Source organism: Gopherus flavomarginatus, chromosome 15 (assembly GCF_025201925.1).
Source record: "Gopherus flavomarginatus isolate rGopFla2 chromosome 15, rGopFla2.mat.asm, whole genome shotgun sequence".
Taxonomy (NCBI): domain Eukaryota; kingdom Metazoa; phylum Chordata; order Testudines; family Testudinidae; genus Gopherus; species Gopherus flavomarginatus.
In genome coordinates, this window is record NC_066631.1 from 22340840 (window position 1) to 22365630 (window position 24791).

General features: G+C 44.4%; 1 protein-coding gene across 2 annotated transcripts in view; it reads left to right on the forward strand.

Annotated features, from left to right (window-relative positions):
* LOC127034557 (transmembrane protein 132D-like) overlaps window positions 1–24791 on the forward strand; it is a 410372-nt gene that overhangs the window by 88195 nt on the left and 297386 nt on the right. For both annotated transcript variants that reach the window (XM_050923488.1, XM_050923487.1), the window contains one exon: window positions 18284–19172. In XM_050923488.1, the coding sequence (XP_050779445.1) occupies window positions 18284–19172 (889 nt within the window). The remainder of the gene's footprint in view (window positions 1–18283; window positions 19173–24791) is intronic.

Below are 24791 nucleotides of genomic sequence, written 5' to 3' on the forward strand. Positions count from 1 at the left end.
TTTTTTGCTGCAGGATGGCCACCTTAAGATCTGCTATTGTGTGGCCAGGAAGGTTGAAGTGTTCTCCTACAGGTTTTTGTGTATTGCCATTCCTAATGTCTGATTTGTGTCCATTTATCCTTTTCCGTAGAGACTGTCCAGTTTGGCCGATGTACATAGCAGAGGGGCATTGCTGGCATATGATGGCATATATTACATTGGTGGACGTGCAGGAGAATGAACTGAGGATGGTGTAGCTGATCTGGTTAGGTTCTGTGATGGTTTCGCTGGTGTAGATATGTGGGCAGAGTTGGCATTGAGGTTTGTTGCATGGATTGGTTCCTGAGCTGGAGTTACTATGGTGTGGTGTGCAGTTACTGGTGAGAATATGCTTCAGGTTGTCAGGTTGTCTGTGGGCGAGGACTGGCCTGCCACCCAAGGCCTGTGAAAGTGGGGGATCATTGTCTAGGATGGGTTGTAGATCCCTGATGATGCATTGGAGGGGTTTTAGCTGGGGACTGTATGTGATGGCCAGTGGGGTCCTGTTGGTTTCTTCCTTGGGTTTGTCTTGCAGTAGGAGGCTTCTGGGTACATGTCTGGCTCTGTTGATCTGTTTCCTTATTTCCTCATGCGGGTATTGTAGTTTTGAGAATGCTTGGTGGAGATTTCGTAGCCGTTGGTCTCTGTCTGAGGGGTTAGAGCGGATGCGGTTCCACCTCAGTGCTTGGTTGTAGACAATGGATCATGTGGTGTGCCTGGGATGGAAGCTGGAGGCATGAAGGTAGGCATAGCGGTTGGTAGGTTTTCGGTATAGGGTGGTGTTAATGTGACCATCACTTTTATTTTCACCATGGTGTCTAGGAAGTGGACCTCCCGTGTAGATTGGTCCAGGCTGAGGTTGATGGTGGGGTGGAAGCTGTTGAAATCGTGGTGAAATTTTTCCAGAGTCTCCTTAACATGGGTCCAGATGATGAAGATGTCATCAATGTAGCGTAGGTAGAGAAAGGGCATTAGTGGATGAGAGCTGAGGAAGCGTTGTTCCAGGTCAGCCATAAAAATGTTGGCATACTGTGGAGCCATGCAGGTGCCCATAGCGGTGCCACTGATCTGGAGATATATATTGTCATCAAATTTGAAATAGCTGTGTGTGAGGATAAAGGCACAGAGCTCAGCAACCAGTTGTGCTGTGGCATCATCAGGGATACAGTTCCTGACAGCTTGTATTCCATCTGTGTGTGGGATGTTTGTGTAGAGAGCCTCTACATCCATGGTGGCTAGGATGGTGGTTTCTGGAAAGTCACCAATGCATTGTAGTTTCCTTAGGAAATCAGTGGTATCACGGAGATAGCTGGGAGAGCTGGAGGCATAGGGTCTGAGTAGAGAGTCCACATATCCAGACAGTCCTTCAGTGAGAGTGCCAATGCCCAAGATGATGGTTCATCCAGGATTTCCGGGTTTGTGGATCTTGGGTGTAGATAGAATAACCCTGGTTGGGGCTCTAAGGATATGTTGATTTGTTCCAGTGTTAGTGTAGGGAGTGTCCTGAGTAGATTTCCTCAGTGGGATCTGAGGGAAGTGGCCTGTAGAATTTGGTATTGGAGAGTTGTCTGGCGGCCTCCTTTTGGTAGTCAGACCTGTTCATGATGACAACAGCACCTCCTTTATCAGCCTCTTTGATTATGATATCAGGGTGGTTTCTGAGGCTGTGGATGGCATTGTGTTCTGCACGACTTAGGTTATGAGGCAAGCGATGTTGTTTTTCCACAATTTCTGCCTGTGCATGTCAGCGGAAGCATTCAATGTATAGGTCCAGACTGTCATTTCGACCCTCAGGAGGAGTCCATGTGGAGTTCTTCTTGTGCTGTTGGTGGGAGGGTAACTGTGTATCAGTGCGCTGTTCAGTGTTGTCCTGAAAGTATTCTTTGAGTTGGAGATGGTGAAAGTAGGCTTCCAGATCGCTGCAGAACTGTATCATGTTAGTGGGGGTGGCAGGGCAGAAAGAGAGTCCCCGAGATAGGACAGCCTTTTCTTCGGGGCTGAGTGTGTGGTTGGATAGATTGACAATATTGCTGGGTGGGTTTGGGGTACCATGGTTGTGGCCCCATGTGGCAGGTAGGAGTTTAGACAGCTTACAGTCCTTTTTCCTTTGTAGAGAGGTGAAGTGAGTAATGTAGATCTCCTGTCTTATTTTAGCGAAGTCCGTTTGTATGGAAGTTTGGTTATTAATGAGAGTCTCCAGGTTGGAGAGCTCTTTTTTTTGATGTTTTCCTGTTTGCTGTATAGGATGCTGATAAGGTGGTTCCTCAGTTTCTTTGATAGAGTATGGCATAATCTCTCACTGTGGTCTGTGTAGTATGTAGATAGCAGTGGATTTTTTACCTTTAGTCCATTTGGTATGATGTCCATCCGTTTGCATTTGGAAATGAAGATGATATCTGCCTGTATTTGTGCAAGTTTCTTCATGAGGTTGGTGGATTTCCACTCCATACAGCTAAATGCAGTGCCTTGCATGGTGTCAAGTATCAGAGAGGTAGCCGCGTTAGTCTGGATCTGTAAAAACAGCAAAGAATCCTGTGGCACCTTATAGACTAACAGATGTTTTGGAGCATGAGCTTTTGTGGGTGAATACCCACTTCATCGGATGCATGTAGTGGGCAGTGGACTTACATCAAAGATGAATTCTCTACCGGTTTATGCTGCCCAATGTGGCCTAAGCAGACCAAAGAAAATGGTAAATAATCCCCCACTTCAAGTTTCAGGAGGAGACTTATTGTGGAAAAGGCTTCTTGGAAGGCATGTGTTGAAAGCAGAGAGAGCTGAGAGAAAAAGGACTCCTGGGACTGGAGAGATCTGGGTTCAGGTCCCAGCTTTCTTGCAGACTAGCTGTGTGGCCTTGGGCAAATCATTTCCCTTCTCCAGTCTCAATCTGCAACCAAGAATAATAACCCTTTCTTCCACCTGTCTTGTCCATTTAGCCTGTTGAGAGACAAGGTGGGGGAGGTAATATCTTTTATTGGACCAACTTCTGTTGGTGAAAGAAGAGCTCAGTGGAGCTTGAAAGTTTGTTTCTTTCACCAATAGAAGCTGGTTCAATAACAAATATTGCCTCGCCCATCTTATGTGTCTCATATCCTGGTTCCAACTCAGCTACAACAACGTGGCAAACAATATTTAACTGTGGGTTCCTGGAGGCAAGGACTGTCTCTTACTATGTGTATGTACAGCTCCTAACATAATTGGATCTGATCTCAGTTGGGACTTCTGGGTGCTGCTGTATGACAGATAATAATGTGTATCTTTACATTCCCAGAGCTCATGATGCTGTGCTAGCAAAGGAACAAAGCTAGCGGTGCTGAATGGCTTCCAAGCAGTCTAGGGATGAGATGTGCCTGGACATACCCATAATGTATCATAACCCAGCAGAAATGTAATCTTGTAGTTTTAGGTGAGCTTTCCTGGCAGAGAATAACTCCCAAATGCAATTTACAATGCTGACACCTTCTCTAGGGTAAAGACATGTATGTTCCTGTGTGTGGTGCTGAGTGATTAAAATGGTTTCTTTGACTCAGGTCAGTGAACAGATTAGCCAGGCCATTGGGTGAGTGCTGCTTCAAAGGCCAGGGTGTAGTACTTTTATCTGCACTAAGATCCTGTCTGAGTTTGCAAGTCTTTGATTACATAGTACAGTTTGTTTCTTCTTGTGGATTTCATTCATTGACCTCCGATGCTATCTGAACACTTAGTCTGTTCTGTGTCCTGTCTCACATTGAGCGATGCTGTAAATACCGGCTCCTTTTCCTCCCCGCGCTGCTCCTTCTTGATGAGGATATGGCAGCTCACATCTGGCCACTGGCCTTTGAGTGCCACCATAAAAAACAGCCAGCGTACCGCCTGCATGCGTTTAAAAACATCTGACTGCTTTCATTTCTGTCTGAGATCAAAACCTCCCCTCAGCCTGTCACTGTGTAATAAAGTTGTTCTCAGTGCAGCGTAACACATAATGAAAACCTTAAAAATACAATACTCATTGTTTTAAGCAAAGGTTGCTACAGAACAGACAGAATAGGTAATTGAGTAAGTCAACATCAGTGCTCCAGCCTTGTCTGCTTCTGCCTAATGTCTGCAATAATGAATACTTAAATCAGAGCAGGGAACTTGTCAAGCACCCATCTGGTTCTTCTGAGCAGAAGAGATCAGGAGTCTGAAAGACAAAGGGCTCTGCCCAAAGGTTTGTGACAGATCAGAATAATACAATTACATACCACTATCCACATTCAACGACATCCGGTGGCCGAGTAGATAATTCATCCTTAGGGTTCCAGAAGTTCAAAATGGCACGCAGACTGACAGAATGGCACAAGGTCTTGCCTCTTAAGTCCTCAGTGAAGAGGCAGTAAGTCCATCTGGAGTGAGGGCAGTGTGGTACACGCCACCCTCAACTCCTCCTCTGGGGATACAGGAGCCAGCTGGTGAAGCCACCAAAGTGAGGACAGGCCTGTGAAAGTTCAAAGCCAGACTGACTGAGAGATGGACTGATTTGGATCCCAGCAGAACCCCTGTGGGAGCATGACAGCAGTACTACCCATGCCTTCCTCTGGGCATGAAACCTTCTCCTCCTGTACAGCTGCCCCTGGCCCTGGGGAGTGCATCTTGCTGGGGGCAAAGCACACAGAAATTATGTTGTTTGTCTGAACTATCCTGAGTTTGCAAACTAGGTTTGAAGTCTTGCAAGAAGAAGTTTCCTTGTGAGACTCACTTCCAGCCCTAACAATGAAATATGATGAAAAAGACAGCCTTCTCCAGGAGACGTTGGAACTTCTGTTTCCATTGCCAGACGGAACATTGCCAGAAGTTGAGACAGAATTGCAGAGAGCTCAACTGGAACTGCACAAGCAAGCTAGTACCCCGGATCAGCTGGATTCCACAGAACCCCCTGAGAGCTCCTGAGCACAGAAAAATACCAAATTCCAGATGTTACTCACAGTTCATGGCAACTGCACTTGTATTCCCCATCGGTGGGACAGCAGGTCACACTCTTTTAGGCTCCTGGCTACCAGCCATCATATCTCTTGAGCAGTAACTCTTTCTCTCTCTCTCAAGTGTTTTTTGCCATGCTGCACAATTCCCTGCCTACACTGTGTTATTCCCCAGCAAGTTAGACTACCTAACCAGACCAGAATCTGTGCTTTGCTTTCTCCTAAGAGGCCACAAGCAGTTGTAATTACCTAGAGTTATCAGTTACCACTCAGCCCTTTCTAAGCAAGCACATTTATTCTTAAGGTGAAAGCATTACAGAGAAAACGTTAAAAAGAACCTACACACATGGTAAAAAACTGACCAGAGATCAACCCCAAATCCAACAATCACTCTGTCAGGTGATCAGACCCACCTTCAGGCCCCACACAGGAGTTTTTTCTGTAGTTACAAGTTCATAACAATTTTTTGCTCAGAACAAGAACAAAAATGAATAGTTCATTCTTTTCTTCATACTGCTTGGGCCTTGGATCTTGTGCTCGTGAAAGAGGTGATCAGCAGACAGTGGTTCTCTCCTTAGAGCATAGCTTCAAAAGGTTGGGTCTAGAGGTGGGAATTTCCATTCATCAACCTTCTCCTAACTGGTATTTCCTAGGAAACCCACCTAACTTTTTGTTTGTTCCCAAACTTCCTTCTTGTCTGGCACATGGTTTAAAATAGCCCTTTGATGCTCATAACACTTTCCAAGATTTATATTGGCCTTGTCTCCTCCCCCAGAGAAGTTTCATCAAACCCCACAATAATCAAACCTCACAATAATACATAAAGTTTGCATTCAATAGCATGGACTTCAAAGACATTTAAACTTCATTCAATAACGTTTTTCAAGGGTATTGCAAGAAACTGCCCTATCTGTCACAGTTACATTATCAGCACAAACTCACAAGGTCTCAGCAGTACTCCTATCTTCCTGTTGCACAAATAGATTTAAAATGGGCTCCCTACACAACCCAAAGTAATGACAACTGATTTGTTAAGATTCACATTATGCAACCAGTTGAAAGATTATTGCTGTTGTTTGTTATTAATATAAAACAACTGTAAGGAAAGGAATGCCTCCAGGGTGTCACAGTCCAGGGACTAAATCAGAGATCTGGTAGATTTCTTCATTTTTTCTGAAGCGACAATCAATAATTTTGCAGTATAACCGAGCTACGAACAGCTTTTTTGCAGTTGTCCAAGAGCTACTATTTCACGGTGTGAAAGGAATCAAGCTCTCAGTATCTTGGCCAGACTGCAGAGTATTACTGTTCTAGTCCACTGTAGCTCTAATGGAGAAGCTGTCTGAACTTCATGAGAGGCAGGTGCAGCATGTGTGTGGTAGGACATTCAGAGATATGTCATATGCAGGCGTGTGTGCTGTACAAAAGGAAACTGAATCTGCTGTCACTTCTGAAGATTTATCAAGTTACTGGTTTGCATATTCAATGGCTTGCAAAGACTTTTGCTTCTCTCATCAGTGACAACTATTTTTTAAAACAATGTCAGTCACGGGCAGAGTTATTGAGGGGAAAAGAGAGAGAACGATCCTCATATAGCATCTCTTCCTAGGTGCTCATTGAGGGAAATCCTCAACAATCCATCCACAGCATGGGTGACCATGTACAGGCTAAGATCTAAGGGTTTTGAAAATAATAGCTCCGGTTTTAAGTACAGCCGTGGGAATTGGCATGTACTGTCGTGTTCCAGTTTACTGGGAGGGGGATCATCTCCTTAAAGCAAAACCCTGAAGGGCCGATCTTCAGCTGGCATAAATTGTCAGAATGCTGCTGACTTCAGTGGAACTATGACGATTTACAGCAGCTGAGGATCTGCTCTGAGACTCAATTGAGAGACACCTAAACTATGTGCTTCCTTGATCCTGTCTGTGTTGCATGGGCATCCATACAGCACTTAACAAAACTGTCAGTGGCCTGTCCCAGCATGCATTTGGCTTGTGTAAAACATAAGAAGGATTATCTGGGGGTAGTGGAGAGGGGGGAAAAATAGATGCAAGCAAAAGACTCTGGCCAGCTATGTCCGTGAGAGCTCATCTTACTTCCTCTTCACCTTAGCATCTCCCAGGCTAGTGACTTCAATGCCTGGTGACATCTCTTCCAGATTCATGACCCAGAGTTTGCAACAATGTGTGATGAGACCTTCCTATCCCCAGGATGCTACAAGCATCAGCAAAAGTAACGTAAGGTCGAGCGGAAAAAAGATGTGCTCTCACAGATGTAGCCTGCCAGAGTCTTTTGCATGTGACTTTATTTAAAAAAAAATTCCTTCGCTGCTTATGGAGCCAAGAAAATTGATCCTACATTTTGACAAAGCTACTCAGTTCAACACCACAGGAACTCAGCTGCCTTACTGACCTGATACGCATCATTTGGAGAGGTATGGATTTCAGTATTGCACATTGGAATTTTGAAGTTAGTCTGTCCTATCCCAGTGAAAAGATCATTTAACTTTGGAGCTACTGAATTCAAAAGAGCTCATATATAATGAGCTGAGATGCTCAAAGTAAATACTAAGATAACAAGTATCAGGGGCCGTGTTAGTCTGTATCCGCAGAAACAACAAGGAGTCCAGTCTGAAGAAGTGGGTTTTTTACCCACGGAAGCTTATGCCCAAATAAATCTGTTAGTCCTTAAGGTGCCACCGGACTCCTTGTTGTTTTTGTGGATACAGACTCCTTATTGTTACTAAGATTAATAGGTGCTTTAGACAATATATATTTTGCAGCCAAACTGAGCTTCTCAGACCAGGTTCACAGAAAGATTTGCTGAGGTTTTTTAGCTTTGGAAGCAAAACTGGGCCCAGTTCTGAAAAATTCAGGGATGAGTTTATGGCTTTACGTGCAAAATATATAGTTTCACATGGTTGCAATACCAAGTGAAATTGTTTTAAGCAAGACTTGCACTAAGATTTGGGGGGTGTTTTTTTTTTTCTCCCCATACATGAAATTTGAATTCCTGCAGATCAAATCAAAGACAATGTTTGCTTCAGTCACTGTCTGGTTGAGTTCAGTGCAGCTGCATGCAAATGATCAGTTAATAGAGAGGATATGGAACATGAGTTGCATTTGTCCTGATGTTATTATGCCTTTAAACTGCACATCCGTCACCCTTCACCACTGACTTGATTCAGCCTGAACAAGGAGAAACACCGAGTTCAACTCGGTGATGATTCTCTAGATTATTCAGGTGACTTTGCTCTTCCGGATTGGTTCATACCAGCCTGGGCTCACTGCCCTGTTCCTGGTGGAGGAAACAAGTGAAATGAATAAAGATTGTTTTCAGAGCACTGTTGCATGCAGCCCCATGCATTCTCATGCAAGTGGGAGGCTGACTCTCATTTCTGATCTCCCTGGCCTTACACGGTGCTTGGGGATTCCTCTGTGGGCTTTTAAAAATCCCACTTTACCCTGGGCCTTAATTTTCTGTGACCGTCCATATGACACACACAACCCTGGTTTCTACAACAAGCTCCTTTTGCGGTAACCTGCCTAGTTTGTCTGAGAACAATCAAGGTTGCTGTTCAGGTTCTCTTAGTTACAATTTGCCATACTTTAGAATCTTTATTAAATTCTCATGGTCAAACCCAGATGGCGGCACAGAGCTCAAGCTAGATGTTGGAGATAGTTGTTGTTTATGCTGATTAGAAGTCTCCTCAGATAAAGTGTAGAACGGTTTGAATTTTTGGCCTTTGGCTGTTTGCAAAGCTGCTGTCAGCTTCCAGAGCAAGCTGATTTGTATTCAGTACACATCCCTGGCTCGCTGGTAGGGAGAAGCAGTGAGTGGACCAGTCTGCTGCTGCCCAACAACCTTGAAACCAGTGGACCCAGCTGCATCAGGTGTTTTAAATACAGTCTGTCCCCTTCCCCTCTTTCATTGCTGTTGCTCTTCTAGCCAAAATAACCTCTGATTTACAGCCTCTGAAAAAGCATTGTCCTATGGAAAGGGAGGGGAGAGTGATTTTTAATCCCTCAGCTAATTAGACATTAAACTAAACAATTTTAAAAAATTATGAGGTGAGACACTCTGCTAGCTTTAATATAAAATAACTTAATGAAGTTCCACATTCTGCCTGCGGAGGGGAGGGGAGGAGAGTTGTGATCGGAATGAGAGAGGGATAAAAATTGAACACTCTGAGCATTCACTGACGTGCTCGCTCCAAGTTGCATCCTTAGTGCTTGGCTGTGTTGAATGGTTCTTCGTCAGGCAGTTAGGAGTGGTGCAAATGGAACATGTGGTGTATAAATGGCGCCCTAGCTGGAGGAATAGTCTGATGGGCTGGGGGTCCAAGGAGCAGAGCTGCAGAACAGATTTCTCATAAGGGCAGGACAGCAGTGAAACCTTCCCCTTAGCTTTCAGGCATAGGAACTAGTTTGGCTGCAAAGCCGGGTAAAATTGTCTGAGATCATATTGCGGATTACCTGGCCAAGGGTCTGTAATAGCTTCACTTGTTCACTCAGTGAGTGCAGAAAGACAGATGAAGGCTGAAAGACATGAAGACGGGTGGGGAGTGTCTATGCTGCCACTTGAAGAGAAACTGCAATTTACTCTATATAAAAGACTTGGGTGTCTCTTCATCTCATTGCCAGCAAGTAAAGGTCTCCCCTCACCTCCCTCCATTCCAGCCCAGACATCGGTGGGAGCTCTGCCTGCAGAGGGATCATAGGACCCCGATCTTTTAGCACTGCTGCAGTTTACAGGATGGTATGCGATAGTGGTATGCCCTGTAAACTGTCATAGCTTGTCAGGCAGAACTTATCTGTGTGTGTGTGTGTGTGTGTGTGTGTGTTTGTTTTTAAATAGGGCTTTAATTTCATTCTTCGAGGGGGGGCAGTAGTGGGGGAGGGGGATTCTAGAATGATAAGTATTACCCCATCTCTCCTTTCCCACAACCCCCTGTTCCCTGCCCCATTTCCTCTTCATTTGACGCTCCTTCCCCCCTAGTTCACACCTCCCAGCTGATCATTCGCCCACCCTTGGCTCTCAGTTATTCTGCTCACCCAGCAGTTTCCCCTGTCCCTAGGGAGGGCTCTTTGCTTTTGTAGTTTTTGCATGAATTGACCCCAGTCAGATGTTGGGGATCCTTGAGCTTAAATCCACCTGCTAAAGCTACAAACTGCCCTTGTCCTCACTATGATTTAATCTCATGTTAGCTCATTTGAGTTCAGAACAAACCTTTTTTTCCTAGTGAAGACTCTGCAAAGGCTGAGCGCTCCTTGTCTCCCTTCCCCCCCATCCCCCTCTGTGCTGAGAGGGGCTCTTGCAGGCCCCCTCCTCCTTTCCCCAGTGCTGTGAGAGGTGTAGTCCCAAGCCCTGCCGGCCCCCCGTACAACATTGGCTGAGTGGAGAGCGAGCCCGGCTCCATGCAGCCGGCTTCTCCTGCTTAGGTGTGCACTGGCAGGGCTGGAAAGTGCATGATCCCAGCTGCTAGGCACGGATCATAAAATACCATTAAACATAACAGAAATGATTAATGATGATGATGAAACAAGAAGCTAGGCTGGTGACCTGTTTTGTGAAAATGGAAGTGCTGCTCAGCAATTGATCGCCTGTGAGTATCTGGAGACAATCAGAGCAGGGTTGAGGCAGGCTCCATAATGTATCAGGCAAATGCTTTTTGTTAATTATAACATTGGATTAATATGAAACATACCAACATCTTCTCTACACAGTTTCTTCTAATAAAGAATAAAACCTGCTTTAAAACTACAGTGATAGTTGCCAGCTTCTCCCAGGCTGATTATTTCTGCTGATTAGCACTTTCTCTGTCACAAACCATGTCAACAGTCTTCACTTCCCTGCCGGGAAGTCACTGTAAAACTGGCAACCAGGCTCATTAAGACAGACCCCAGCACTGCGCACAGCACTGGAATTATGAAAAAGCCATGGTGGGGTCTCTGGAACATGTTTTAATGATTCCGTTTTGGGTAGGTGTGTACATCGGAGACAGGCCTGAATCAAGGCCCTGTCGCCAAACACTCCTGGACTAGAGTATTCAGACATTGGATCTAAATATTGCAGCTGTCTAGTGACTGAATGTGAATATTGCTTTTATTTAGATGGCATCACCACAATTTCCTGTCAGAATAGAACTGTGCACTGACCTGTGCAAAATTCACTTGAGGCTGCTGGAGAGGGAGAGAGAGAGCTACAGGGAGGTATAGTTTCCTTCCATACATTGACCCAGGAACACGTGCACTCAGAACTGAGCAATCCTAGTGCAGGACAAGGGACTGGTGAGTTCTAATGCGAGCTCTGACAGTGCTGCTCTCTGTGGCTATATGCAAATCTCTTAACATCTCTGCCTCAGTTTCCTCATAAGTAAACTAGAGATCATGTTACCTACTTGACAGGGATGTTGGGAGATTGGCCAACTAATATTTTGTTAATTACTTTCAATATATGCAGGAAATATTCTCTCTCATAAAGTATATTCGCTCCTGAATTAGTGAGGATAAAGTGGTATCTATTACCACCCGTTATGTTTATTCTTTGTAAACATCATAATGTACTAGACTCTTGGCCTCATTTTTTATTGTGTAACAGCCCATAATGTGGTCATCTAGAATGGTTAGAATGGTGCACTGTTGCTGGAAAATCAGGTACTAAATTACCTCATATGCAAGTACAGGATTCTCTCACTAATTACGGTTTGTTTGTATTACAGTAGGCCCTAGATGCTTCGGCTGAGATCAAGGCTTGGTGCTGCACAAACCCATAGTAAGATACAACCCTTTTCAGAAGTGCCTGCAATCTGAACAGACAAGACAGACAAAAGTGGGGAGAAAGGAAGTATTATCCCCATTTTACAGATAGGGAGCAGTGGCACAGAGGGGTTAAGTAACTTACCCAAGGAATCTATGGCAGCACCAGGAATTGAACTCTCAGATCTCCTGAGTCCCAGCCCAGTGCCTTAATCAAAAGACTGTCTCTTTATGATTCTCTCATAACGGTGACGTGACATCAGACAGTCATGACTTCAGCAGCCTCCCTGGCCTTTGCGATCCTCCTATTGCCCACCAGCAGGTCAGTGGCCAGCGGATCCACACGGCGTCACACCCACTGCCCCTGTTGCTAACAGCTATTGCACTGAGGGCACCCCTTCAGGGGTGGGTCCTGTGGCATCGAGACTGGAAATGCTTGTCAGCCATAACCATAATTTCACTGCCATGATACTACGACCATATCGATTTTTTTTTCTTAATAAAATGCAAAACGCTCCCACTGCATTTGTGTCATGTTTATTTTTCAAGTTGGGAGGTGTTTTCCAAGTTGCAGCTGTTGGACATTTCTGACGTGGAATCTGTGTTCTTAGGTACTAATAACTCCTTCCCCGGGGGCTTCAGGATAATGAGCCTATTTTAGCCTTTTGCCGTGAATTGCTGAATGTAATTGGTATTTTGGTGGCTCAGAGTAACTAACATCAGTTCAGGTCAACTCAATACTTGTCCAGACAATAAATATTTAGGTCAGATGGCAAGCCAAGTGAAGAGTAATAAAGCATTTGTGGAATAAAGCTTTGGAAATTGGTTCTCTTTGAATGACATGCATGTTGACCCCTTGTTGCTCTTGTGAATAAGTATAAGGATCTGAGGTTGCCTCAGAAGAATATGCAATTTATGGCTCAATTAAGGTGTGCGTCCTTGAGTACGAAGGTCAGATGTTCAAACAGGAAAAGCTGGACGGTATTTGCCACTCATATTATTGTTTAACGGTGTGTGTCTTTGCTCTTCAGGACTGACAGTTCCTAGAAAGGATGGAGAGCTTATTGCTTAATATGATAGCCTGCCTCAGGTAATTGCTCGACAGCACAGTTAAGATAGATATCTGGCACTAAGAGAAGCTCACTGTCATTGAAAATGTTCTTTTAGTGCCCAGTGGCACACAGCCTACATTGTTCAGTGACACTAATGTAGTTCTTGGCTCAGGGAGGGTTAAGCAACAGCAAGTAAATACCATAGGTTCTGATGGTCATTTACGCTAAGGCCCCCTTATACCGCTCTGGCAATGAAAAAGGGCTTTAAAATGAGTGTAAATTCTATTTACATTCACTGTAAGGCCTCTTTTCATTGCCAGAGAGATACAAGGGGGTTTTAATGTAAATGATGATTATAGAACTATAGGGCTGAAAGAGACCTCAAGAAATCGTCAAATCCACCCCTGTGCGCTTAGGCACAGGACCCAGTAAACCTAGAGCATCCCCGACGGGTGTTTGTCCAACCCGTTCTTAAAAACATCCAGTGATGGGGATTCCACAGCCTCCCTTGGAAGCTTATTCCAGAAATTAACTACCCTTGAAGTTGGAATTTTTTTCCTAATCTCCTAACCTAAATCCTCCTTGCTGCAGATTAAGCTCATTCTTTCTTGTCTTGACTTTAGTGGAGCGGAGAACAACTGATCACATTCCTCTTTATAATAGCACGTAACACATTTAAAGACTGTTATCAGGTTACCCCTACCCTGCAGTCTTCTTTTCTCAGACTAAACATGTCCTGTTTTTTAACCTTTCCTTATAGGTCACGTTTTCTAATCTTTCATCATTTTTGTTGCTCTCCTCTGGACTCTCTGATTTGTCCGCAGCTTTCTTAAAGTTTGGTGTCCAGAACTGGGCACAGTACTCCAGCTGAGGCCTCTCCAGTACCAAATAGAGCAGTACAATTATCTCCGGTGTCTAACATACAGGGCTCCTATTAATACACCCCAGAATGTTATTAGCCTTGTCACAACTTCGTCACATTGTTGACTTGTAACCATCTAGCCAGTTATTCTACATTTTGAAGTTGTATATTTGATTTTTCCTTCCTAACTTAAGTACTTTGCACTTATCTTTATTGAATTTCATTTTGTTGAATTCAGACAAATGCTCCAATTTTCCAAGGTCATTTTGAATTCCAATCCTATCTTCCAAAGTGCTTGCAACCCCTCCCAGCTGTCATCTGCACGTTTTGTAAGCAGGGGCGGCTCCAGGCCCCAGTACGCCAAGCGTGTGCTTGGGGCGGCAAGCCGTGGGGGGCACTCTGCCAGTCGTTGCGAGGGTGGCAGACAGGCTGCCTTTGGCGGCTTGCCTGCGGAGGGTCCGCTGGTCCCGTGACTTTGGTGGACCTCCTGCAGGCGTGCCTGTGGAGGGTCCGCTGGTCCCGCGGCTTCAGTCCTGCGGGAGGTCCACCGAAGCCACAGGACCAGCGGACCCTCTGCAGACAAGCCACCGAAGGCAGCCTGCCTGCCGTGCTTGGGCCGCAAAATCCCTAGAGCCGCCCCTGTTTGTAAGCATACTCTCTACTCCATTATCCAAGTCATTAATGAAAAAATGGAACAGTACTGGACACAGGACTGACTCCTGCAGGTCCCTGCTAGATACACTGTCATATTGTGGGGAGGTATCTCTAGGGGTGATATTCACCTCTGTGCAGAAAGCCACACCAAAGCTTACTAACCGCTTAAGAACCGCATAATCCCTAACAAGAGAGATTTAAATGGGACATAAGTGGTGCTTAGGCATAGTGTTAGGGGGTGAATTTCACTCTAGGGTTAAAGATCACGTGTTTTGTGTAGCGATTCTTCATTATGGATGTAGCATGAATTCTTCTTCTCTCACATAGAGTGGTTTGACAATGGTTGGAACTCCATTAGGCCAGATAGTAATATCACTTGCACCAGTGTAAATCTGGAAGTGGCACCATTAAAGTCAGTGGAGTTGCATCAGTGTAAGAGAGATCAGAATCAGGCCTATTGACTTCAGGGAGGTTACTCTAGATTTACACTGGTGTAAGTGAGAAGAGACTCAGAACCAGAGAGCAATGCTGCCAACTCTTGTGATTTTATCACAAGTCTTTTGCTATTTGGTGGTGTTTTTCTTAAATTCCCAGCTCCTGGAGTCATGTGATTTACACAAGAATCTCAACTTCCTCTGTTTAAAAAAAATAAGTTTCAAGCCCTCAAGGTTATAGAGAAAAGCTTTAAAATGGGAACCATTAAAATCTGAAGGCAAATGAAAAAACTCTCTAGATTTATTTATTTTTTAAAATTTCATGATTTTCGGGTGATACCCAACACGAGAATATTGAGTTCTTGCAGAGTCAAATACTTAGCAACCCTCATGCTTTATACACAAGACTCTGGTGCTCAGCACTGGTCACTGGGAGCCCCTATAAATGCTTCTTTAACTAGTATGACAGCTATAGCACCGATAGACATCTGCGCTGACTGCAGAGTCGTTGTTCAAGGTCGTTCATGGAAGTTGATTCTAGACATGGAAGTTGAAACTAGACAAAATCAGACTAGATATAAAAGATGTACATTTTAACAGTCAGGGTAACTAATCATTGGAACAACTTACCATGGGTTGTGGTGTATTCTCCATCACTGGCAATTTTGAAGCAAGAATGAATTTACCCCTCCCCCACAAAGATATGCTCTTGTTCAAACAGGAATTAATTCAGGGAAGTCCTGTGACCTGTTGTATGCAGAAGATCAGAATAGATGACCACAGTGGCCTCTTCTGGCTTTTTAAACTATGACACCCCAAGAATTGGGGACAACAGCACCGCTGTGTCCCTGTATAAAAACAAATGTCTGTGGTATTCTATACTAATGGTCCAAACCACGACCGAGTACGGTAGTGTAGTTACATTTTATGGGGGCCAGGGCTGTAGAACTTTGAAATCAGGGTCGCTAGCCTAGCAGAGTTCTGGGTACTTCTTTCAATGCGCAGTTGAAATGGTAGGCTGCCAGGTCTTCCAACCCCTCAGGGCATCAGTGAGGAGATGTTTGGAGAGGCAATTCAGCATTCCAGGTTATTTCCTTGTCAAAGTAGGCCTGTGATCTGCAGGGGCTTTCTGGTGACTCTAAGCCCCAGTGCTGTTTACATGGGTTGTATCGGCGGGCTGATCTTTTCTCAACCTTTTAGTGTTTAATTATGCAGGCCTTTAACACAAACATAAACAGCACAAAGGGATGTCATAAACCCTGCTGGCAACAGAGTACACAAGAATGTAACCGCACCATTAATAAAAAGACTTTTATCCCCACGGTGCACTCTGGGGGCTTTTGCCAGTTAAGTTTTTCAGACTCCTGTGAATGTGGGTTGTTTTCCCCCTCATGGCATCATTCAGGGGAATAGTTCTAGGGCACTCACTCTTTTTAGCCATTATTATGGCTGACATCTGAGTACTTTGACCCCAAGCTCTGTAGAGGAGGAACGACTGGCCGAGGGCTTAGGGTGCTAACCTGGGCCTCTGAAGATCCAGCTTTAGTTCCCTGCTTTGTCACAGGTTGCCTGTGACACTTGGGCATGTCATTTAGTGTCTCTGCTCCCTGCCTGTAGAATGAATATCATTGTACTCCCCTGCCTCCCTGGGGTATTATGAGGGTTAAATTCGCTAAAGGGTTACACACTTTGTTGCAGCCATAGGCTGAGCACATTGCATACACCAGGAGCCCTTGCACTTCTCCATTCCCTGGGTGTCACCCTCCAATCCCCATCTATTTCAGGGAGTGTCTGTAACCTCCTCCAGCACGTGACCATGTGCCGGGGGTTGTGTGTGTCTGCTTCCTTTTGTACCATTGGCCTCCATTTGCCCTACTCGTGGCAAGGCCTCTGTGTGCCCCTCCACCCCCCAATCCATATCCGTAGGAATGAGAGGGTATCTGAGTCTCCAGGTCCATTCATTTCTAATACTCTCTGCTAGGACTTCCAAGGAGGATGCCAGTAGTGGTGCTCTCTGTGATATGGATAGTTGTCCATTAGGACCTGGATAAAGAATCCATCTCAGCGTGTGTATACAGAGAACTTCCCAACATGGATCGATGGACAGGGGCTAGAGCAGTGTTTCTCAAACTGGGGTCGCCGCTTGCTCAGGGAAAGCCCCTGGCGGGTTGGTTTGTTTACCTGCCCCGTCCGCAGGTCTGACCGATCGCGGCTCCCTCTGGCCGCGATTCACTGCTCCAGGCCAATGGGGGCTGCAGGAAGCGATGGCCAGTACGTCCCTCGGCCCACGCCGCTTTCAGCAGCCCCCATTGGCCCTGAGCAACGAACTGCTGCCAGTGGGAGCTGTGATCGGCTGGACCTGCGGATGGGGCAGGTAAACAAACCGGCCTGGCCTGCAGGGGCTTTCCCTACACAAGTGGCGACCCCAGTTTGAGAAACACTGGGCCAGTGCTCTACAATTAGCTCTTTAGACAGTGCTTTAAAATTGCTGTTCTAGTTGGATCTTGGGCTCTGAAGCCCAGTCCCCTCTTTAAGCTTCAGAGCATGAGCTCCAGCCCAAGCTGCAACTTCAAAGCACTGTCTGTAGAGTTATTTTTTGTAGATCGCTATCGCAAGCCTGCTAGCCCAAGTCTGTCAACCTGGGCTGGGAGTCTCACTCCAAAATGCTACATTAACATACCCTTATAGGCCATAAAACAACAGTCACCTGGTCACTACCAGCCTGGGATGGATTCACGTCAGCTTCCTAGAGGCTAAAGTTTCTGTAGCCATTATCATTACTAGCACCTTGGCTTAATGATGCCTGAGGGAAGGTCCCTTTAGGATCGTCATAAGGCACTCTGTAGTGAGAGTGCTTGTAATACTCCCACTGGCTCCTAGATAAGCAAAGTTAAGCTAGTGCAAAACGCTTTGGGAATTCCCATCCTTAGATTCTGCAGCGATGGGCAGTAGAGGCAAAACACTAATCCGTCAGGCATAAATAAAGGGCTTCAGTCCCAGAGGTGCAAGGTTGGACTAAATTCACACAAATATTTCAAAGTACATGTATGTAATAAACAGGAGAGACAGTGTGATCCAGTAGACAGGACACTGGATGGGTCTCCCTGGCCTATTCCAACCTCTGCCTCTAGCATGCTGTTTGACCTTTGGAAAATCTCTTCATCTCTCTGGTTTTGCTTCCCCTTTGTTTGCCTTGACTATTCAGTCTGTAACTTCTTGTAGGGACTGTCTCTTACCATGTGTATGTACCATGCCTTGCAAAACAGGGTCTAGTCTTGGCCGGGATATCTAAGCATCGCTATTGTACTACTCCCACTAACTCTCTTTATTCAACAATTTGAGGAATAATTGTAGGATATTTCTATGTACCTGATATAATTGAGAACGCTGAAACAGAAGTGGAAGCAGGTCACTTACTTTCTGTCTGCTTTTCCAAATATTCCAGGTTCCCATGAGAGTAATGTTGTGACATGGGCTCAGATTGCATCAGATCGCATCCTGATGCTGAATGTGTTTCCAAATTTTCTTTAGCATTTTGAACTTCTAAACTCTCCTTTCCTTTCAACAGTGACCGAGAGTCGAGGCATCCTGGAGAGTATACAGAGATTTTCTTTGCTGCCAACTTATCTGCCTGTGAGCTATCATATCCACAATGCGGACGTTTCCTTCTTTCTTAAGGAAGCCAACCAGGATATCATGAGGAACTCTAGTTTGCAATCCCGGGTGGAGTCCTTCCTAATCTATAAATCCAAGAGGCCACCTGTATTAAATGCCAGCTATGGACCCTTTTCTGTTGAACAAATAGTGCCGCAGGACCTAATGTTGTCTTCAAATCCATTTGGATCCACCAACAAGTTTTCCTTTAATTGGAAACTCAAAGCCTATATCATGAGTGACAAAATTTACCTGAGCAAGCCCAAAGTCCAGATCCTGTTCTACATTGTGGGCAGGGACTGGGATGACTACAGTACCACGGAGAGGCTGCCTTGCCTGCGGGTGTTTGCCTTCCGCGAGACAAGGGAAGTCCGAGGCAGCTGCAGGCTGAAGGGGGATCTGGGATTGTGCTTGGCTGAGCTGGAACTCCTGCCGAGCTGGTTTAACCCCCCCACGGTGGTGTCCGGCCGCAAGAAAGCGACAGATCAGTCTGAAGGGAGCCCTGTGGAACTTTACTACACTATCCAGCCGGGGGATGAGACTGGGGAGTGCACTAAAGAGGATGTAAGGAAAAGTAATGGGATCAGACTGGGAGGCAACGATATTGATGAATCAGTACCTCCTTTGCAGAGAATTGGAAGTGTTTTCCTTTACCAGACATATGCTGGCCCTTCCTTAAGTGAAATGAGGTTGGATAACAATATCGCCATCCAATATATACCAAAGACTGTCAAACAAGGTGATATTTTGACTTTTCTTGTGTCTCTTAATAAAAATTCAACGGAGGACCAGTTCACACTGAGGTAAGTTCTTTCTAAATTCCTCTGTTAAACTGAAAATCAGATGGCAGGGGTTTTTGTTTTTGCTGTTGTTGGCTTTTGTTGTACTGGAAGTCTCTTTTGCAAGGGTAATTGATGGTAGCTTTCCAACAATTGCTGCTTTGTAGATGATATTTAAGCAGTGTTGCTCATTTGATTCAATCTAGCAAATGTTTCCTTCTTCCTTTTCTATTATCCAGTCAAATATAGAGTGACCTGGCTGAGGAACAGTCTGTGAACAAGAGGCTAGCTGCCTTTGAGAAACTTCTGAAAGTGCAAATGGGACATTTGAGAGCCATTTACTTGGCAGTAGGAGAAACTGCAAATTTTCCCCTGACCTGGATCTTGCAGAGCTCCTAGAGCAGTGATACTCAGGGTATGTCTACACTACCCGCCGGATCCGCGGGTAGCGATCGATCTATCAGGGATCGATGTACCGCTTCTCATCTAGATGCGATAAATCGATCCCCCAACGCACTCCCCATCAACTCCAGAACTCTACCAGGTCGAGAGGTGGAAGCAGAGTCGACGGGGGAGTGGTGGCCGTCGATCCCGCGCCACAAGGATGCAAAGTAAGTGATTCTAAGTCGATCTAAGATATGTCGACTTCAGCGACGCTATTCTTGTAGCTGAAGTTGCGTATCTTAGATTGATTCTCCCCTGCAGTGTAGACCAGGCCTCAGACTGAGGCCTGAGAGACGCAAATGGCTCTTTGCCTCCTGTGGCTCTTTGCAGCACATGATATTAAAACACTGTGTGATTTAATAATTAACAATCAGGATGCTTTAAGTATGTTATCAGCCAATTGTAGAATACTTGATCAGTCATTTTGCTGTGAGGAAAAAATAAATAAATAGTAAATTAAACAATTCACATTACTGTGGCTCTTTTGGGTAATGTTGATCGCTAATTTGACTTCTGAATCACTGAGGTCTGAGTATCACTGCCCTAGACATAACTTGCTCTGTCATTAGAGCCTCTTGTTAAAATGACTACATGCCCTGCACCCGGCCTAGCGTGTAAACCCTATTAGATTGTTTAATGTTTTCTTTTAGGAATCTCAAACATCCCATGATGAAAATAAATAAAATATTTTTTTCCTTTCAACCCAAGTGAGAAGTTCCTTAGTTTTAATGAAAACTGTACCTTGCAGTGCACCACCGCTCTGTTGTACTTGGTTGCTTCTTTGGCAGCCCAGGATTTCAGGCCATACTGTAGCAAGCTTGGAGTGCTTACAGTGCATCAGGGAGTTAACCACTAGGCATCAGTGGACAGTAAATTCACACTACATGCAAGTGACATTCTCTCCAGTGGATTCTCTAGTTTCAGGCTTGTCACTCTCTCTATACCAATAGCTTGTACTACCATGGAAGAGAAATGCACAGAGCTAATTTTTGTCTATTATTCCCTACCAATGAGTGATGTCACTTCTCTGAGTGTTGGAGGTAAATGTCATAGTCTGTAGTCTAGACTTCTGAGACTGAATAGCTACGACTGTGCTCTGTGATATGTCTTTCTGGGCACGCTGTAGAGATGAGCTGCAGCAAACAGGTTCAGGGAACATTCAAGCACTGTGCCTCCAAAAGAGAGGATACTGCCCTCTTGGCAAGCAGTTTTCTGTCCAATGTAACAAATATCTTAGGCAGACATTCCACAGTGATTTCTGAGTTGAGGTAAAAAAACCCCTCCATTCTCTGCCGGTTGTATTAATTTGAACCCCAAATTCTCTGGCTAAAGCCACCTCAGCTTCTTAGAAATCTTAATTATAAACCAGCACAAGGCAGAAATGGATCCTGATCTCCCAAAGTGAGGAAATATTGGACCTGATTCTTCATTCAGTTATGCAGGCTTAATTCCACTGAAGTCAATGGCGTAGCGCCAGTGTAAAACTGGTGAGAGTGGAGGACAGGGCGTGTTATTTTTCTGCCACCAAATGAGATTATTTTCCTTCTCGAAGTGTGCAAAATACGGACTGGGTGAGCTAGGTGGCTTCTGCTGTCTAACACTTACTGTAAAATTGCTTTCTGCTTTGGATGTGCTGGTTAAAGCTGGTTTGGTAAGTGTGTCTAGGACAGTGGTTCTCAAACTTTTATATTGGTGACCTCTTTCACAAAGCAAGCCTCTGAGTGCGACCTCCCCCTTATAAATTAAAAACACTTGTTTATATATTTAACACCATTATAAATGGGGGCTGCAAAGTGCGGTTTTGTGTGGAGGCTGACTGCTCGTGACCCCCCATGTAATAACCTTGCGATCCCTTGAGGGGTCCCAACCCCCACTTTGAGAACCGCTGGACTAGGACATGCAATACCTAGTATCTGTTGAAAACATCTTTTCTTGTTTTTTCTTGAGTCAGAAAGGCAGCAGTCTGGATCTTGGGCAGATATCTAATCTGTGAGCTGTTTACAAACTCCGTCTGTTTTCTTTACAGACAGTAATTCATTGCCCAGTCATCTCAAGTTATTTGTGTACTTGTGATCTTAGGAGAACATGATTTCAGACATGCATGGAAATTACTACACTGCTTGAAAGTTGGTTTCATTATAAAGAGTATAGACCTTTTCAGTCTAAAGGAGAATAAATACAACCACTTTTCTTAATGGTGTTTACATTGAGACTTTTGGGCCTGAAAAGTTCATATTGAAGCACTTATATGCTACTTAACTGTGATCATTAAAAAGTAGAGCTGGCCAGAGGATGATAATTCATAAAGGTATTTGAAATCTGGCTTCATTTTTCATATGAATGAAATGCAAAAACTTCAGAATTCTGGGGAAAAATTGTTAGCATTGATTCGAAATGCTTGATTTTGTGTTTCATTTTATAATATATAAAATACAAAATTAGAAAAAGAAAAATCATTTCAAAATAAAAATATCAAAATGGGATATTTTGGCATTATTAGAATTTTGTGGATTTTTTTTTTTGGCCAAAATCATGTTGACTTCTGAAGCATTGCGCTTTTGATGAAACTGTATTTCCTTTGAAAAATGGTCCTGTTGAGGTTTTTCCAGCTAGTGCTACTTTAAAGAAAGGCTTGCTGTAGTAGCAAAATTGTTAAATTGTGTTTCTGAAGCATCTCTGCCTGTCTGTCTCTAATTTAGCTACCATAGCTCTAATTTATTTTTTTAATTCCTCTGTCATCACTGTAGTATCTAAGTTCCCCCTTTGCCCCTCAGTGAAATACACGTAGCTAACTCAGAGTCTGGGGAGCTGCTGTTTGTATAAGTCTTATGGCATAGGTCAGCAAGCAACCACTAGAGAAGTGCTAAGAAAGGACAAATGTTGAGGTCTATTCAGTACTTCTGAGGAGAGTCACCCTGTGTCAAGGACTAGTGTAACCCCAGATGTTGAGTGGGGAATAGTGCTTGGTGCTCGCCCTCTGCACAGGGATGAATTTCACCATCTGTGGTTACCCATTGAAGCAGCGTAATAATATTTAGCATAGGCATTTTTCTATTTGTAATGTAATTTTGGGGAGGAGAAGGGAGAACGGAAGCAAAGATTTACAAAGATGCCTGGGGTTTTGGTGTCCAATTCCTTTTGGACTGGATCGGCCCTGTAGGGCATTCGGTTCCCTCATGCAGCTTTGAAAATCCTACCCTGAGTGTTCAGACATGTGAAGGGTGAGATGGCATGCTCCAAAACTCATGGTGAATTTAGGCTGCATGTTATGAACATCTTCCTGATATTGAGCTGTGTTAGGCCGTGTAATCGTGGGGGAAGCCTAGTCACTTGGGCTGTTTAAAACTAGACTGGACACTGCAACAAAAAACAATCCTCCTTTGGTCCCCAGGAGGTGGATGGCATGGTTTAATAGGTCTCTTCCGTCTCGAACATTTGTGGTGCTATCAAAGATTTGCATACAAGGCTGCAGTAGAATACGTGCAGGCATATATACACACCCTCTTAGCATTCATTTTGCTGATATTCTTAATGCCAAGGATCTATGAGTTAAAAGACATTAATGGCAGGGCAATTTAAATCTCTCTCTCAAACTCTGCCCTGTGACGGAAGTAAGATTTCCTATCATAAAATAGGACCTGACATGTCAGTCTAGTATACCATTATATTGCATGACCCTGCCTTGCACTTTGCCAGTTACAGTACTGGTAATTTGCAGTCTAGCAGCCTATTCTGATTTCAGAATGCACAGTCTTGCGTGCGAGTAATAGAAACCGTCACGGTGTTTTCCTCCAAAACGAATTGTTTTCAAATCACTGAAATTTTGAAATCTGTCGTGGTTTGCAGAAATACAAATCTGTGAGCTTCAGAAAGGGCTCCTGCCCACTCTGGAAACATTAAGGCACAAATGTCAGTGTTAAAGCTGTCAATTATCAGGGGATAGCCGTGTTAGTCTGTATCCACAAAACAACCAGGTGTCCAGTGGCACCTTAAAGACTAACAGATTTATGTGGGCATAAGCTTTCGTGGGTAATAAAAACCCACTTCTTCAGATGTATCCATTTTTTACCCACAAAAGCTTATGCCCACATAAATCTGTTAGTCTTCAAGGTGCCACCAGACTCCTTGTTGTTTTAGTGTTAAGGCTGCAACCATTAATCCTTAGTTCCATAGGTTGGGGAGGAGCAGGGGGAAGCAGGAGTGGCTGTTGACACCCAGCACTGGGAACAGTCAATGAAAAATAGCTCAACATAGTGGAATAAGATCCAGCAAGAGTGAAATTCAGCAGGAATGACCATGTCCCTTTCAATCCCAGATCAGGTGGTGGAGCGCTTAGGTTGTAATAAATGCACAATTTGTATTGGATGATATGATAAAAAAAACCAAACTTGTGAGTGAATGCAAGATGTGTAAGAGTGAGGGATGAGTAACAGACCCAAGCCAGTTTTCCACATGCCGTTCTGCCTGTGCACCAGAACCCTGGCTACTGACATGTGAACTGCAAATGGACCGTATGGTGTGGATGCACAACCAGACCTTTTGCAAAACCTCATTCTAGCCTGTGACCCTCCAATAGTCCCCTAGTTTTCTCCCTTTGACTCCCCAATTGTACACAGCTATAGCTCTGCTTCCACTGCTTTTGATTATGTTTGGAAAATCTTCTCTTTGCAGTGGTAGTGGCGGCAGGATCTTCAGGAGAAGGATACCGGTCCTTCTCCACTCCTATAGCTCTAACATAAATGAGGGGCTTGATGAAGAAATTACTGGATGAGGTTGTTTGGCCTGTGTTTATGCAAGAGGTCAGACCAGACATTCATAACAGTCCCTTCTTACCTTTAAAATCTATGAATTTATTGTCCATGATTAGGGAAAAAGGATGGCCATATTTCACCCAAACTCTCGCCACAATTCAAATGTAGCTAGACATTTCTGCTTTAAAAATATCAGCAGTGAAATATTTAACAATTTTGACATTAAATTGTCATCATTAAGCTTCAGAGTTTACAGGGAACAGCAACAAGACCCAGCATATCAGCCGTTGGACATTTCTGGGCTTCTGCACCTGTCCTGCAAAGTACATGGAGCGGCAAAAAATTAACCTGTCTAAGCAACCTGAATATGAACGAAGACAGACAAGTTCATTTTGTTGTGAGAGACGGAAAAGGTTTGCTCTGGCTGTGAAACCTGATCACACTGTTT